Here is a 17,696-nt window from a genome sequence, read left to right as displayed (position 1 = left end):
GGATATTTTTGTGTTCATTGTCTCTCACTGTTGAAATAAAACCGACCATTAAAATGATATACTGATCATTTCTTTTTTTTTTTTCCCCCTCCCTGTATAATAAAAATTATTGGTTCAATGGATAAAAAAAAAAAAATCTCTCTCTTCACTATGGCCCAATGGTCACCCTGCTTGTAGGCAGTCAACTTTTTTTTTATCAAGAATTGTCTCACTGTTGCTCCCATTCATCACCTCTGGTCACTCATTCTTCTTGAGTCACCCCACTCCTACACCTGGTGTCTGGAATCCTGGTCTTTTACATAAATGATTTGGGTGCTCTTGGTTGTATTGGGTCCAGCAGGGTTCTTTTGTACTTCAATATATCATGGCACTGTAACAGGAATTTATTTGCCACTTTTTCAGGTTCACAATGCTCTGTCTTGACTTTCTTCTCCATTTTGTAGGGTGACCTCGTCAGAAAGTTAAAAGAAGAGAAAGTTCCTCAGGTGGATGTGGACAGAGCCGTGGCAGAACTGAAAGCCAGAAAAAAGGTTTTGGAAGCCAAGGTACAAATCTTCTTCTCACGCTCACTGCTTCTCAAACAAAAAAACGTCTCCTTTATTGGACCGCACTTTGCAAACAAGCAGTTACATTAATTTTGTCGACTGGGGAAAACATGGTTTACAGGCATACTATAGACACTCCCCAGGTATGAAATTTAAAGGAATATGTCACTGTTATTATTTCACTTTAAGCATTATTAAAATCACTGCTCCCGAAAAAACGTCCGTTTAAAAAATAAAATAAAATAAATTGCATTGATACATGTCCCCTGGGGCAGGATCCAGGTCCCCAAACACTTTTTATGACAATACTATGTATATAAGCCTTTAAAATTAGCACTTTAGATTTTTCATGTTCGAGTCCCATAGTGTTCGAACTCATTTATTGCCTGTTCGCATGTTCTGATGCAAACCGAACTGGGGGGTGTTCGGCTCATCCCTACTGGGGACACAGGCTGCACGCATCTGACGGGCACTGGTGAGGCTGCATTGATCTCCTGTACCATGTCCCCAGTCGCTGACCATCTCCTGCACCATGTCCCCAGTCGCTGACCATCTCCTGCACCATGTCCCCAGTCGCTGACCATCTCCTGCACCATGTCCCCAGTCGCTGACCATCTCCTGCACCATGTCCCCAGTCGCTGACCATCTCCTGCACCATGTCCCCAGTCGCTGACCATCTCCTGCACCATGTCCCCAGTCGCTGACCATCTCCTGCACCATGTCCCCAGTCGCTGACCATCTCCTGCACCATGTCCCCAGTCGCTGACCATCTCCTGCACCATGTCCCCAGTCGCTGACCATCTCCTGCACCATGTCCCCAGTCGCTGACCATCTCCTGCACCATGTCCCCAGTCGCTGACCATCTCCTGCACCATGTCCCCAGTCGCTGACCATCTCCTGCACCATGTCCCCAGTCGCTGACCGTCTCCTGCACCATGTCCCCAGTCGCTGACCGTCTCCTGCACCATGTCCCCAGTCGCTGACCGTCTCCTGCACCATGTCCCCAGTCGCTGACCGTCTCCTGCACCATGTCCCCAGTCGCTGACCGTCTCCTGCACCATGTCCCCAGTCGCTGACCGTCTCCTGCACCATGTCCCCAGTCGCTGACCGTCTCCTGCACCATGTCCCCAGTCGCTGATTATCTCCTGTACCATGTCCCCAGTCGCTGACCGTCTCCTGTACCAAAATATTTTTAAAAACAGTCACCTTCGGTATCGGTATTTTGGTTTTTGGGATCGAGGAAGATTTATTTTCGGTATTGGTTTCGGCCCCAAAAAAAACATTTGGTGCATCCCTATAAGTCCGTTATCACCCACACTTGCATGTACCTGCTGTTTTTGTATTAAGAACACAGAGAAATGCGAAAACATTACCAAGTCCCCTTTGGTCGGTCTGCTATTACATTTATTGATCCCAAATGTGCAGGGAGTTTTCCTGTATACATAAACCCAACTGTAATTTATTATATACATTTTTATATATATAATATATATAAATAGATATAGAGATCTAGATATATATATATAGATATTGAACATAAAAAAAAATTAAAAAAGGTGCATCTCTGTGCTAGGGCGGCAGCTGACACAGATAAGTAATATATACCAAACGTATAAATAATCTTAAGAAAAAGTGTACAGCGCCAAAAGTAAATGAATGGCGATGAAATGTGAATACTGTTGTAAATGGACAGCACATTGGAATAAGGTCCAAAAAACTGTTAAAGCAAAAAAAAAAAAAAAAAAATGATATACACACAGTTATGCACATTGATTTTTTTCGGTTATTTTGTCCTATTTGTTGTTTGCTTCACAATTAAAAATCTTCAAAGTTATGGGCATGTTCTGCAAATGATGCAAATCCTCAAACAATCCACGTTAATTCCAGGTTGTGAAGCAACAAAACAAAAAATGCCAAGGGGGTGAATACTTTTGCATGTGTATGTGTGTATGTGTGTATGTGTGTATGTGTGTATGTGTGTATGTGTGTATGTGTGTATGTGTGTATGTGTGTGTGTGTATTTGTTTTATCACTGTTTGTGTAATTTATTATGGCAAAAATATAGACCATGTTTTCTTCAATCGTGAAGGAGCGCATAAATAGACATTGAAATGCATTTATTCACCCTAAATTGTGTATAATTTATTACCCTATAAATGTACATTTCTAACTATAGTAGTAATTGTACTATGAAGCTCTTATTTTGTCTTGTTTATTGTACAGAATTCTGCCCAGTTGCTCTTTTGTATAGTTGGCATGCTCCAGTCCAAGTGGGAACACCCAGATTATATGCCAACCAATCACTGAAACATCTACAAGTAAAACCTGCATTCAGTTGGCATCTAGTCGGTGATTTGTGACTAAACCAGTTCTCTCTCGGCTTTCTTGTGATTTGGTTGTAGTATTATAGAAGGAGACATGGTAATTGTAGGTCAGACACGTCAAACTGAAATGGAACTGAAAAAACTGTGACTGCTTTGAGCAGGGCGATTCCAGCTGTGATTTAAAGTGAACCTGTCACTCACTGCGAGTGTCTACCGTTTACCTTTTTAACTAACAGTAGAAAGTGTTTGCAGCTCTCATCTTAACCTCATGGAATGGTACCCGCATTGCACTCGGAGATGATGTTAGGGGTTCCTGCCAGTGATCCAATGTGAAGTTAAGGAGCTACTATCGTCACGAGCCATTCAGAGCAAAGTGACCATGTCTGCACATAGCCAGGCTTGTACATTTACCCAGCCATGCTCCCTCACCACAATTTTGGAACTCAAAGCAGGGCTGCTGTTGGAAATCACGGAGCCCCATACAGCTTAACTCTCCCCAGCCAAAAGTGACGGACGATTATTCGGTCCATTTCTCTACAGCCTCATCTGCACTGATGAATAGGAAGCACTCTGAGGCTTCCTGCTCATTCTCAAACTGAAGTATACCGAACACGGTTTACTATGCTTCAGTGGTGAATGGACACAGGAGTGATTGGTACTGATCACTCACTGTGTTCATTCGGGAAAGGAAGTGGCCAGTAAATGACATGGGGGGGGGGGGGTGCACGGAAGCTGCTCAGAGAAGGTTTTTTACCTTCATGCATGAACTTTGCGGCTATACAACCACTTTAATTGAATAAGCTGAAGTTAGAAGCTGATTGGTTATTGTGCACAGTTCCAAAATTGTTTGGAGGGGAGCTTTATTAACCTTTTCAGTTTACCTGTTTGTGCCCCCGTTCAGGTTAATTCCCTAAAGTAGCTGGAGAGTGAGATGGATAAGGAATGGATGACTGCAACTGAAAAAGCACCAACGATCCCAGTGTCCTGCTGTCTGTTATGTGCAGGTCATACGAGTCCCACCAATCTGCTATTTATGTTTTTTTAGGAGCTGTCTCTTCAGCCCCAGGATGATATCGTGGACAGGGCCAAGATGGAGGACACCCTCAAAAGGCGATTCTTTTATGACCAGGCTTTTGCCATTTATGGAGGTAAGCGATGGTGATGACTCCCTTTTGACTTTTTGGAGAAAACTCCAAAGAAGGAATAAAATCAACACAAGTGGATGTGGGATGGGTGAAAGTGGCACTATACTCGCAGAAATACTCTCCTCCACATTCCAGCAGTGTGGTGGTTACAATCCCTCCAGGGTCCACTGTCCTCTTCTCCCCTGGCTACTTCCAGGGGGTCGGGTTTTCATCCTCTTGAATGGCCAGTGAGGGAATGTCACCCCACGCATGCGCGCATCTATCATTCTGGCACAGCTGCTACTGAAAATGCCAGCTGTGCTTTGCGTGTGCAGGTCAGTGTGCATTCAATAGAACACTACCAGCAGACAGGTAAGTCTTTGTTCTTGCAGAAGAGACATATAGCATGTCTATTCTGCAATAAACATCTGCCTTGCAAGTTTTTTTTTTTCTTTTTAGTTTTTTATTATAAACCTCTTTGCCGATGGTATGAAAATATGTGGCCTCTCGGCGGATGGGCCTTGACGCTGAGTGGCCTCATATATGCGTACCAAAATGTACACAAACCTGTGGCAGGAGCACACTGCCTAAACATTACCGGCGACTACAGGAAAGATCAAGTGACCGCTGTTCCAGCCAATCATGGCGGTCACATGGCCATAAACCCCGCCCTGCCTCCCAGCATCAGAAGCCCATTAAAGGGCCGGGAGGTGCCAGCATTAAGGGGGTTAAATTAGAATTACATCCTCACCCAAACTAGTCTTAAAAATATCCCCTCCCCCGCCTAACACCTATGCTAATGTAATTAAAAAATGTATATACCCACCTATTCTCTGCCCGGTCTGGTCACGTGATTCCCTTTGTTGACCAGCAGCAGATGCAGGAGAGAGGAGAGAAAGCATTTAATAATGCCTGGGAGCGGTGATGTCACCCATAGGCTCCCATCCGTTGTCGGCACTTCCTCCCCTCTCATGCAGCTGCTGCTGGCTGACAGAGGCGATCACGTCGTGTTTTTAAGACTAGTTAGGTTTAGGCTGGAATTCTACTTTAACCACTTCAATAACGGGAATTTTAACCCCCTTCCTGCCCAGGCTAATTTTCAGTTTTCAGCGCTGTAACACTTTGAATGACAATTGAGCGGTCATGCAACACTGTACGCAAATTACATTTTTATAATTTTTTCCCCACAAATAGAGCTTTTTTTTTTTTTTTTTTGGTATTTGATCACCTCTGCGTTTTTTATTTCTTGCTCTATAAACAAAAGAAGAGTGACAAGTTTGAAAAAAAAAACTATTTTACTTTTTGCTAAAATAAATATCCCAGTTTAAAAAAAAAATACCGTATTTATCTGCGTATAACACTCACTTTTTTCCCCCCTAAAATCGCGGCGGAATCGGGGGATGCGTATTATACGGCGATCCCCCGCTGTTGCTCCCCGTTTCTGCGGCTTCCGGATATTTTCGCCATCTTCGGCCGTTCTCAGCTATTTTCTGCCACGCTGGTCCGTTCTAGGCGGCTTTCGGAATGCTGAAAGCAGCCGAGAATGGCCGAAAATAGCCAAGTGCGGCCGAAAATACCCGAAAGCCGCCGAGAACAACTACAATACAGGGCACTTTCACCCCCTTCCTTCCCAGCCCAATTTTCAGCTTTCATCGCTCTAGCGCTTTCAGTGACAATTGCGCGGTCATGCTACACTGTACCCAAATGAAATTGTTATCATTTTGTTCGCACAAATAGAGCTTTATTTTGGTGTTATTTATTCATGACTCCGTTTTTTTTTTTTTGCGATATAAGCGCAAAAAAAGCGGAAATTTGGAAAAAAAACAATATTTTCTTTTTTCTATTTGAAAAGAAATCTAATAAAATCAAATTTTGTCATAAATTTAAGCCAAAATGTATTCTGCTACATGTTTTTGGTAAAAAAAATTCCGTTAAGTGTATAATAATTGGTTTGTGTGATCACGGACATATGTACGCAAATGATCATGTACATATGTGTGCAGGTGATCACGTACATATGTGTGCAGATAATCATTGGGACATGTGATTTTAGTGGGACATATGTGGGGGACATGTTTTTATTATTAGGGACATGTGTTTTTATTATTTGGGGACATGTATGTTTTGGGGACATGTGTGTTTTGGGGACATATGTGGGGACTGTGTTTGTACTGTGTGGTGTGTTGTGTGTTTACACTAGACTGATGATCAGTGAGTAAAAAGCTGTAAAAAGCAGCCCATACTCACTGATCATCAGCCGGCTGCAGCGTTCTGCTCTCCTCTCCTCAGCGGTGACTTCCGTGTGAGGAGAGGAGAGCCGATTGCCTAGCAACTGGCTGTTTGTTTACGTCACATGACGGCCGTGATTGGACACGGCCGTCATGTGATCAGGAGGGCCAATCACAGAGCCCTCCTGCCGATCTGAGATGTGCCGTGTCCGGGTGACACGAGCACATCGGGATCGCGCCGGCACGCGCGCGGTCCCGCTACTCCTGAAGGGCGTTCCTGAATGTCCTATCAGGAGTAGACGGCTCCCACCCGGCCGTATATATGCATTGGCCGGGTGGGAAGTGGTTAAACGCCAAACACACTGACAAGGCTTCAAAGGACACTGATAAGGCTGCATTGATGAGCATTTAAATGTAAGTTTTTATTTTTTGTTTTTTTTTTATTTTTTTTTCCCTTAAACTTCCCTCCTAAAAGTTTTTATTTTATTTTTTTAAACTTTTAAATTCCCTCCTAAACTTGGGGTGCGTGTTATACGCTGATAAATACAGTACATTTTTTCCTCAGTTTAGGCCGATATGTATTCTTCTACATATTGTTAGTAAAAAAAATATATTTATATATAAATAATAATGGCATTTTTATTATATAATTTTTTTTTTTCTAGTAATGGCATTATCATGACTGTGACATTTGCGGCGGACACTTTTGACACTATTTTGGGACCATTTACATTATAATCACTGATTACTGTATAAATGTCACTGGCAGGGAAGGGGTTAAATGTATTACCTGGGGAGTGATTCTAACTGTAGGGGGGAGGGGACTCACAAGGGGATGAGACCAATCAGTGTTCCTCTGTACTGGGAACACCCCATCAGTCTCCTTTCACCTGAGAGGACGTGGATCTGTGTGTTTACACACAGATCTACGCTCCTGCTCTGTTATCGGGCAATCGTGGGTGCCCGGCTGCTGGGCCACGCACATTGGCTCCCGAATGATGCGGCGGGCACGTGCCCCCCATCATATGATGCCCGCCTAGGATGGGAGATCCCTCCTGCAGACGCCATTTGACGATGGCTGGGATGGGAAGTGGTTAAAGAGGAACTGCAGTCTGCTCACATAATCTGTAATAAAAACTCTGAAGGTCTGCTTTAAATTGGTTGCAAGCCCTTACAAACCACTTTGACCTACAGGTAAGACTAGATTAAGGCTTACCTGTAGGTCCAAGAAATATCTCCTAAACCTACACAGTTTAGGAGATATTTACTAAGAGACAGTCACAGCACCGTAGTCAGCTGCGCGCAAGTGCACTATCGCCGTTAGCAGCTTGCCACTGCTAATGGCAATATGCCGTTAGTGGCGGCTCCCGTGCGCATGCGCGGGAGTGACATCGCTGCTCTGGAGCGGAGTGTAGCCGGAGCAGCAATACCCAGAAGATGGACACTCTGGACTACAGGGGACAGCGGTGACTTTGCTGGCTCCTGTGTCAGGTAAGTGACATAATGGGCTACTATGCGATGCATAGTAGCCCATTATGCTTTACCTTTGCAGGGAGACAGAGGAAATAAACCCATCAGGGTTTACTTCCTCTTTAAATCTGGTTATACTTTTAAGGTACAGTGCATCCATATATACTTTAAAGCTCAACAATAACCTTACCAGGTTTAAAGCACTTATATCCTGCAAATATACTCATTTACGTCTGGGGTTAGTATAGTTCTCACTTTACTTCTGTTCTGCTCAGACGTAAGCGTTGCCATGCTCATAGGCCCCAGCACTGAGGTAGTGTCTCCGCCTCCCTCTCCTCCTGGCCATTGAGAAAGTAAATTCTGTGGCTGTGTGTCTTTTTTTGTGAAGGGCTCAGAGAAGAGGGCGGCGGAGATGCGCCTAAGCGGTGGGATCTATGAGCCCTACAACCTCTTACATCTGAGTAGCCCAGAAGTACAGCAGGAGCTCTACTAAATCCCGCCATGTAAACAAGCAGATTTGCAGGATGTAGGTGAGAAGCCTGCATGATGGGGGGGTTGAAAATGTTTCATTGCCAACCCTGGTCAGGTCGTTGTCCCCGGAATTGGGTTTTATTAATAAAAAAAAATGAACCAGGAGGGGTTTCCCTGCCCCCTATTGTGAAATATTTAATATTACAGCTTGTTTTTGTCTTATGACACAATGAGACCTTGGCTTCCCGTTGTGTGATCCCTCTAGAATTCTATTTCATATACCTGGGATTAGAGCAAGCTGTGTGTGGTGACTACAAACTATGCAACATGCCTTTTTCATTAAAGAACATTAAAGCGACCCTGTCTTTAACTCTCCTACAGAGAAACATATAGTACCTGTAAGAGGAGACTGAATATATGACCTTCATGCTGCTTTATAATGAAGTATTAAAAAAAAAAAAAAAAAAAGCGCTGCAGTCATCTTTGTCCTTTATAGCTGCCTGGACATTAAAGTGGTGTTCCACCCCCCCCCCCCCCCCCAAAAAAAAAAACATGTAAAAGCCAGCAGCTACACATACTGCTGGCTTTTAACAATAGGACACTTACCTGTCCTGGAGTTCCGGGATGTCTGCACCGCAGCTGTTGTTTAAGGTAAAAAAAAGCAAATGCTGGGCCGAGCCGCTAGTCTGTGTTAAAGGCCGGCAGCTCAGGAGCAAGCCCACACAAGTACCCCATAGACAGATGCTTTCTGTAGGGGTACTAGCCAAAAAGAAGTCTGAAGCAGCGGCGGGGGACCCCACAGGAAGAGGATTAGAGTTGCTCTGTGCAAAACCATTGCACAGAGCAGGTAAGTATTACATGTTTTATTTACTTTTTTATTTTTTTTTTAATGAAGGTTTAATGTTTCTTTAAGGGCGATTTTGTACATTTATCGCCGTTTTACCATGGTTGTCTATTTCAGGCGTCAGCGGATTGTATGACTTCGGGCCTGTTGGCTGTGCGCTAAAAAATAACATCATCCAGACGTGGAGACAGCACTTCATACAGGAGGAGCAGATCCTGGAAATCGATTGCACCATGCTGACCCCAGAGCCTGTTCTCAAGTAATTGTCTTCTTCTACCTGTATTGTCAAATGAAAATTACACCCATACCTATTTTTTTATTTTTTTTTGTTTAGGGTGGGCACTGAAGAGCTGCCAGCTTCTAATCTGGGATCCTTCCCAGTCCTCATTCCTTAAGTTCTAAAAAGAAACCTGATAAAGGACAAAGGCAGCTCTGCATGACCGGATGTAGCAAGATAGAATTTCTGGCATAGAAGGTTCTTTCAGCATGTTCCTATTGGCCAGTAACTGAAATGGGCAGCCTTACTGGCCAGTAGGATGGTATGAAAGGCAAAGGGGTTGGGTTATTCTTTCAGCATGCCAGGAAGTCCTTAAATTATTTGCACGTATAAAATGGCTGTAACGTTGTGGCCCCCTTGGGCACTGGAGAAGCTTGGCCAGGTACCTGTGTTGAAGCAGGTCCAGTGCCTTTATGGTGCTAACAGGTTTTGTCATACATTGTCACCTGTATCTACAGTGGGTGTCAGCGGTGGATCGGAAAAGACTCTAGGACATACTTTCTCAGCATTTTTTTTTTAAACTTTTGGTTTTAAACTGATGGCCTTCCAGCTGTTGCGAAACTACAAGTCCCATCATGCCTCTGCCTGTGGGACTGGTACTTGTAACTGTCAGCCTTCCAATGCCTCATGGAACTTGTCATTTCGCAACAGCTTTAGGGCCACCAGTTTGAGACCCCTGCCCTAGAGGGAAAAAAAAAGTTTTGTCTTGGGGACCCCTTACTAAAATCAGCTTATGGGGGGAGGGGGTTGTGCCATGGGGAAAAAAAATGTATTACATCGGTGATCATTGGAAAGGATGCCAACCTTACAGAAAGCTTTGGAGGTTATTGGTGTTGTGCGTTGGCTTTGCTAAGAAATAACATATTACAGCTTACCAATCTTTGTGGGGGGGCTGCATTTATTTTATTTTTTTTAAAGGTCTTAGTATGTTTGCTCAGGCTTCCCAAATCTCGTACTCCACTGAAGGGTGCAGGCTGGAACCAACTCCATCCCAACCCAAATCCTACTTTAGAGTCGTGAAGAGAGTTCCAGTGACTCCATCTTATACTAAGCCATGTGTCAGATGGTAACAGCCACAGCTCACTCTGTCTAGGCCAGGGGTCTAAAAACTGGCGGCCCTCCAGCTGTTACGAAACTATGAGGCATTGCAAGGCTGGCAGTTACAAGCATGGACCCCACAGGCAGAGGCATGATGGGACTTGTGGCTTTTCAGCAGCTGGAGGGCTGACAGTTTGAGACCCCTGGTCTCGGCCATTGTGCTGACATGTTTTGCCCCACCCCAGGGCTTAGTCCATGATCGTTCTGGGGGCAGGGCGAAACCCATCAAGCCTCGGCCTAGACTGGGTGAGCTGAGGCTGCTGCCATCTTTCTGTAAGTTGCATAACCATACTATAGAGGTGTTAAGAGCATTTCAGGAACTGCATACATACTAAGCCATGTGAAAAATGGTACCAGCCTCAGCTTGCTTCGTGTAGGCCCCCCCACACATATATTTCTCCCCTCCATGGGGCATGGTGAAACGCATGGGGTGTGCCTAGATGGAGTGAGCTGAGGCTGCTACCATCTTCCTGACACAAGGTTTTGTATGGAATGGGATCACCGAAACACTCTTTACGCCTCTGTGGGGAGAGAGTAGTGTAAGATGCACTAGCTGATTTAGGCTACTTTCACACTGAGCCGCCCATCTTTTCGGCAATTAGCGGGGAGCTTTTTACTCCCAAAAAAGGATTAAAAAGTCCCATTTGGCAGGGCTTTCAAAGCGCTGCCCATTCATTCCAATGGGAATTGTGTTTTGGGAGTGCTAAATACAGCGCTCCCAACCCACCCTAAAGATGTTTGCAGGACTTTTCGGAACATCCTGCAAGCGTACCGCCCCCACCCCCACCGTTTAGGAGCTATTCAGAGTGCATGCAGCTGGTGGCATCATGGGCGCATGCGCTCTGAAGGTCCGGCTTATAGTGCGGGAGTGATGTAATTACCCGCCCCCCTGGCCACTCATGTAGCCGGAGGCCGCAAATTCAGAAGAACGGGGCAAGATGTCAGCTGTCTCAGCGGTGCTGGAGTCCTTCGTTCTAAAGGTAAGTTTCTCATAATGCGATGCGTACTAGCACATTATGACATTGCCTTGCAGGATTTTTTTTTATCTTGCGGTTTACTAACGCTTAAAGCAGTTACAGCCACAGTTTGTTTGACCATTGGAAGCACCCCTGTCAGTAGTAAAAAAAAATTGTTTATCCCAATCCTTTAACTGACAGTTTTGCTGGACAGCTTAAAGGAAGCTGAAAAATAACACTGGCCAGATCACCAGTTGAAAATAAAGGAAGAAAGTTTAAAGAAAACAAATGCCGCCACCGCTTTAAAGAGTAGTAAACTGTAATATCTTCATGTTTTGTTTTTGGGTTTAATACCGCTTTAAGGAACTCCTAGCATCTTCTGGAGGAACCCTAGTAGATGGTCTAGGACAGGGATCTGCAATTAGCGGACCTCCAGCTGTTGCAAAACTACAAGTCCCATCATGCCTCTGTCTCTGGGTGTCATGCTTGTGGCTGTCGGAGTCTTGCTATGCCTCATGGGATTTGTAGTTCTGCAACAGCTGGAGGTCCGCTAATTGTATATCCCTGGTCTAGGAGGTGTGTGTGTTTTGTTTATTTTTTTTATTTGAGTGTACTTACAAAGCAGACTGTAGATAATACTGGGGTGCCGAGGAGTGGCTCTTCAGCGTACGCATGTATTTGCAAATGTCTAACTAAAACCCCGTTTTTAATGTAAGTTGAGCTGGGAATCTTTTCTTTATTTTTTTTTTTTTTTTGACATGTCACCCTTTTTGTGCTTTTTGCTGCGAAGGCCGGCTATTGATGGGTGCAATGGCCATTTGTTTGTATCGCATAACTGTGTCTGGGGAAATTCGTGGAATTGCAGAACTGATATGATCTAGATTTTCATATACAAGGTAATGTCATTATAATATTGCTTTTTGTTTACACATTGCACCCTCCTATTTACATTTTAGGACATCTGGGCATGTTGACAAGTTTGCCGATTTTATGGTGAAGGATGTCAAGAATGGTGAATGTTTCCGGGCAGACCATCTTCTAAAAGGTGACACATTACAGCCGGCACCGTCAGGAACACTCAGTCTCTGCGCCCTCCCTTAATGCCCCCTCTACTCATTGCTTGTGCACTTGTCTTTCACCCTTCTTACCCTCCTGTCTTCTCATTGCCTGTACCTTCTTCTGTCCCCCTTTACCTCCTCTCTACTCCTCCTTTGTCCCTTCACTCCCATTTGTTCTTCATATCATCTATTATGTCCTGTAGATAATTGTTTGTTATATGTGATTGCAATGCTGATACTACTCGCTGGACTGTAGTAGTTTTCTGCCCCCTTTCTAAAGGTTATTTATTTGGCAGCTCATCTCCAGAAACTTATGTCTGACAAAAAGTGCACCGCAGAAAAGAAAGCAGAAATGGAGAGCGTGTTAACACAGGTGAGCAGTGTTGTCTGGTGAAGTCCTCTAAACACATCTGGTGGCTCAGCCATCATGATTTTGGGCCGATTCACAATAGGGAGTGCACATGAACACTCCTGTGTGATTCTCATGTAGTTCCATGCAATGTTTTTTCAGCCCATTCATTTTGAATGGGCTGGAATTGCGCCGCACCAAAAGTAGTGCATGTACTTCTTTTATTAATCTACTGCAATCAGGTTGCATGATTCTTTTGTACCATAAAATCTTATTGCTTTCAGCTGACTATTATTATATATGGTGCCTCATCCCTAAATTGTTGTGTGCAAGCATAGATTGGAACTAGGGCTGCAACTAACGATTATTTTCATAATCGATTAGTTGGCCGATTATTGTTTCGATTAATCGGTTAATAACCTAAAAAATAAAATTGCTGCAATTTGAATCTTTACCTTTTTTTTGGCCAATTTGTTGTTGAGCAGATTAAAAAACATAAGTTGCCGCAAAAACGCATTACATGCTTTTCTGCAGCTTCTTCATTGAAGTATATTGAACCAAAATAGCACAGTTTTGCGTTTAAAAAAAAAAGTCCTTGTCTTTTCCAAATACGCAGCAGCTGAAAAAATCATGGATGTGAACGTGTCCCATAGGAAACCATGTAAATGAACTGTAGTGTGTTTCTGCAAAAGCACCAAAAAACACAAAGGTGTGACCCAGGCCTGAGATGTTTAGTAACATAATGGGGTTAAAAAAAACTAAAATTAGTACAAAAAGAGCAAATAATCGCTACTGTAAGGGATACATTTTTTACTATGGGACAGTGAAAGTAATATTTACAGTAGCTATTTGCTCTTTTTGTACTATAAAGGGCTAATTTTAGTTTTTTGTTAACCCCAATATGTTACTGGCCGATTATTCGATTATGAAAATAGTAATCGATTAATTTCATAATCGATTAGTTGTCGATCAATCGATTAGTTGTTTCAGCCCTAATTGGAACATTATATAGGTACATATGAATTATTGATATAAAAATATATATTGCTTTATTTTTAAACATGAATGTTAAAATTGTATCAGATTTTAAAAGATTAAGGTTGATTACATTTAAAGCGGTTGTATACCCGTTTAAAAGAAAAAAGGCAAAGGCATAATGAGCTAGCATGCACCGCATACAAACTCATTATGAAATACCTTATAACAAAGCGTCAGCATCGCATTTAGGTCGCCACCGTGGGAGCTGACATTTTCCCCTCTGCGTTTTTCATCCAGGTTTGTGGCTCCCGGCGATGTGAGTTGCTGGAGCTGCAATGATGTCACTCCAGCACATGCACCCGGGAGTCATCCGGTCCAGCAGCATCTGCCGGACCTTCAGAGCGCATGCACCGCTGACGTCAGCGGCTGCATGCAAGGTGAATATGTCCTAAACCATACAAGTTTAGAAGATATTATTTTTACTTATAAGTAAGCCTTATTATAGGATTACCTGTAGGTAAAAATTGCTAGAGGGGTATACAACCACTTTAAGGGTTTAGCATGTATACATTTTATCATATGCAGAATATCTTCAATATCAGTCTGTAAAAACACCTCAACGCGTTTCAGCTCCTAGTCTTCATCAGGACATAAAGAACATATTGCAAAATCCAATGGTGCAATATATAAAATAGAGAGGATATAAGTCCAAGGAGAACCCAAAGAGGCAAGCCTGGTGCAATGCAAGGGATGCTGAAACCAAAAACAGCCATAAAGCGCAAAAAGGAATTGCAGCTTGTGCTGATCAAAGGCTGAGACCATGTGGTATACCATTTTTAACCATTTATCTGTATCCGAGGTCAATACCCAGCTCTACCACTTTAGGTTTTGCTTTTGTATATATCAGGCCCTCATTCCTTTTTGCTCTTTACAGACTTTTTTGGGTTCCACATCCCTTGCATTGCATCAGGCTTGTCTCTTTGGGTTCTCCTTGGACTTGCATCCTCTCTATCTTGTATACTGGGTTCTGTGATATATTCTTTATCTCCTGATGAAGACTCTGTATGAGCTGAAACGCATTGTCTTTTTACAGAATGATATTGGGGATATCTGCATATGATGGAATGTATATATGCTATATAAACCCTTGATGTAATTGATTGCAATCTTTTAAATTGTTTTTTTTCTTGTTAACAAATAGTGATATATTTTTATATAATTTTTTTATATTTGTTTCCTTGGTACCTATCTATATAAAGTCCCACTCCACGCTTGCACACTACTTCTTTTGTACCAAGCAATCTGGTGTTGGTGCTGGTGTCTTTAATAGTGCACTGACACCCTCTGCAGATCACAAGGGCAGTGCTCTTTGAATACGGTGCGGAATACGTGCAGGGAATGCAGGTTTCATAAACCGAGTTCTAGTGTGAACGGGCTCTTTTAAGTACATGTTTGTTAAAAAAAATAATAATAATTCCCCAGCCTTCTCAATGTGTGGCTGCACTTAATAGGTTCCATTAGCCGATAAAAATATTGTGCTTGGGCACTACCATCCCACAGGCTTGAATGGTATGTAACTTTTTTAGCAGGAGCCGCATCCTATTCAGTCTATGGGGCATTAGTGCAATGTCAATTTTGACCTTCTGGAAGAGGGGGGTGGGGTTCTCAAATCTTGATAAGTTTAAACCCTGTGCAGTGCTCAGACTAGCCAAAATTGGGTATTGTGTGCCCAGCACTAGATCTTATCCTCCCTCTGTATGATCAGGCCTGTATTTTTTGTCCCTACTAACTAGTAATTGTTTTGAATGCAGAATTTAATTAATTGAATTTTTTTTTTCTTAAATTTTCTCTAAATAGATGGACAATTACGGACAACAAGAACTGGCCGACCTCTTTGTCAAGTACAATGTAAAGTCCCCCATTACCTTAAATGACCTCACCCCTCCAGTGTCTTTCAATCTGATGTTCCAGACATCCATTGGACCCGGGGGCAACATGACAGGGTGCGTAACCTACTCTTTATTAACCATGTTATTTTCTTGGTGACTATGGTCCCAGCTGCCTTGAGATCATTGACAATATTCTCCCGTGTATTTCTGGGTGGATTCCTCACCCTTCTCATGATCATTGCATGAAGCCCCAGACCGAGGGAGATTGACAGTTATTTTATGTTTCTTCCATTTGCCAATAATCACACCAACTGTTGTCACCCTCTCACCAAGCTGCTTGGTGGTGGTCTTGAAGCCCATTCCAGCCTTGTGTAGGTCTACAACCACGCAATTGTCAGTTAGAGCGACACAAGTGCCGAAACGCAAAAAGTGGTCTGGTCTTAAGCCAGCAAAATGGTCCGGTCTGAAAGTGGTTAAAGAGGAGTACAAATGGTGATCACAAGAAAAATAAAATAAAAATAAGCACGGTGTGTAGAGGCAAGCAAGTACCCTGCTTGGCTCTGCACACCGCTCTTATTTTGATTTTTTTCTTGTGATCACCATCCACTCTAAAAAAAAAAAAAAAAATTCTTAACCATTAGACCGCTGGAAGATTTACCCACCTTTATGATCAGGGCACTTTTTGCAATACAGCACTGCTTTACTTTAAATGACAATTGTGAAGTCGTGTGACACTGTAATAAAATTAACTTTGTCCTTTTTCACACAAATAGAGATTTTTTTGGTGGTATTTGATCACATCTGCGGTTTTTATGTTTTTAGTATATATAAAAAAAATCCCTATATTCATATATTGGTTTACACAAACGTTGTAGCGTCTACAAACTGTGGAAAACGTGCATGAATTTTAAACATCTAGGGAGATCAAAGGGTTAACTGTGTGCCTAGCCAGTGTTTTGGTGTACAATGTATGCTGTTCTTTACCGATGGTCGGCAGATGCCAGAGGGCATTGAGTGCCTGACACCTGTAGATCAGTTTCAGCTGTGAATATTCACAACATAAGTGGCGTGTGCATGCCCCCTGCTGGCGGGAATGCCAACACACACACACACACACACACACACACACACACACACACACACACACACACACACACACACACACACACACACACACACACACACACACACACACACACACTTTATATTCACATACCCACACACACACACACACTTTATATTCACATACCCACACACACACACACACTTTATATTCACATACCCACACACACACACACACACACACACACACACACTTTATATTCACATACCCACACACACACACTTTATATTCACATACCCACACACACGTCATTTATGAAGCTGGCTTTGTGCATGAGGCTGGGTTCACACCAGAGCGATGCGGTAACGCAGCGAATTCGCAGCGTTTTCCCGCATCGCATGCCTCCCGCCGGCAGTTCACACTGCCCTATGCGGACTGCTGGGAGTGTCAGTGGAATGTTAATAACACCCCCAGATCAGTTTGCATATCGCAGTGCGATCTGCAAACTCGGACAGGAATCGGATCGCATGGTGTGAGCACCCATGCGATCCGATTCTGCTGCGGACCAAAAAAAGGGTCCTCTGCGAGTTTGGGGCGGGTGCGATGCGAATTCAGCCATACTATCTGTATGGCTGAACTCGCATCGCACAGAGATCGCATGTGATTTGTACTGCAGTGCGGTGCGAATCACATCCGGTTCTCGCTGCCGCAGCGGTGTGGACCCAGCCTTGGGGTCAATCATGTTCAGAAAAGGACCTTCATCAAAATTACTAACGGAAGTACACGATTGTTTGAAATGTTTTGTATTCTGAAGCGTTAAGTGTGATGTCTGAATTCCATTATCTGGAGGGCTGTTTACGTTACTGTTGGCTATACAATGTATTTGTAGAGCACCATGCTTCTATGCAAAGCTTTACAGATAGTATAATGTAATTTTTACACTACACTCTTAGAGATGTACACAAAATCCAGGAATAATTTCATCAGAAGCTAAGAAACCCAAGTTCCTATAGAATACCATA

At 43.3% G+C, this 17,696-nt stretch overlaps 1 protein-coding gene across 2 annotated transcripts in view; it reads left to right on the top strand.

Annotated features, from left to right (window-relative positions):
- GARS1 (glycyl-tRNA synthetase 1) overlaps window positions 1–17,696 on the top strand; it is a gene marked incomplete at its 3' end in the record, with an annotated part of 69,732 nt that overhangs the window by 22,795 nt on the left and 29,241 nt on the right. For both annotated transcript variants that reach the window (XM_077490675.1, XM_077490676.1), the window contains 6 exon segments: window positions 444–545; window positions 3,915–4,017; window positions 9,124–9,265; window positions 12,294–12,382; window positions 12,692–12,768; window positions 15,580–15,725. In XM_077490675.1, coding sequence (XP_077346801.1) covers window positions 444–545; window positions 3,915–4,017; window positions 9,124–9,265; window positions 12,294–12,382; window positions 12,692–12,768; window positions 15,580–15,725 — 659 coding nt within the window.

This window comes from Lithobates pipiens, unplaced genomic scaffold (genome assembly GCF_037356315.1).
Source record: "Lithobates pipiens isolate NorthernLeopardFrog02 unplaced genomic scaffold, aLitPip1_a1.2 Scaffold_19, whole genome shotgun sequence".
Lineage (NCBI taxonomy): Eukaryota > Metazoa > Chordata > Amphibia > Anura > Ranidae > Lithobates > Lithobates pipiens.
This window is presented reverse-complemented; position numbering and strand designations above follow the sequence as displayed.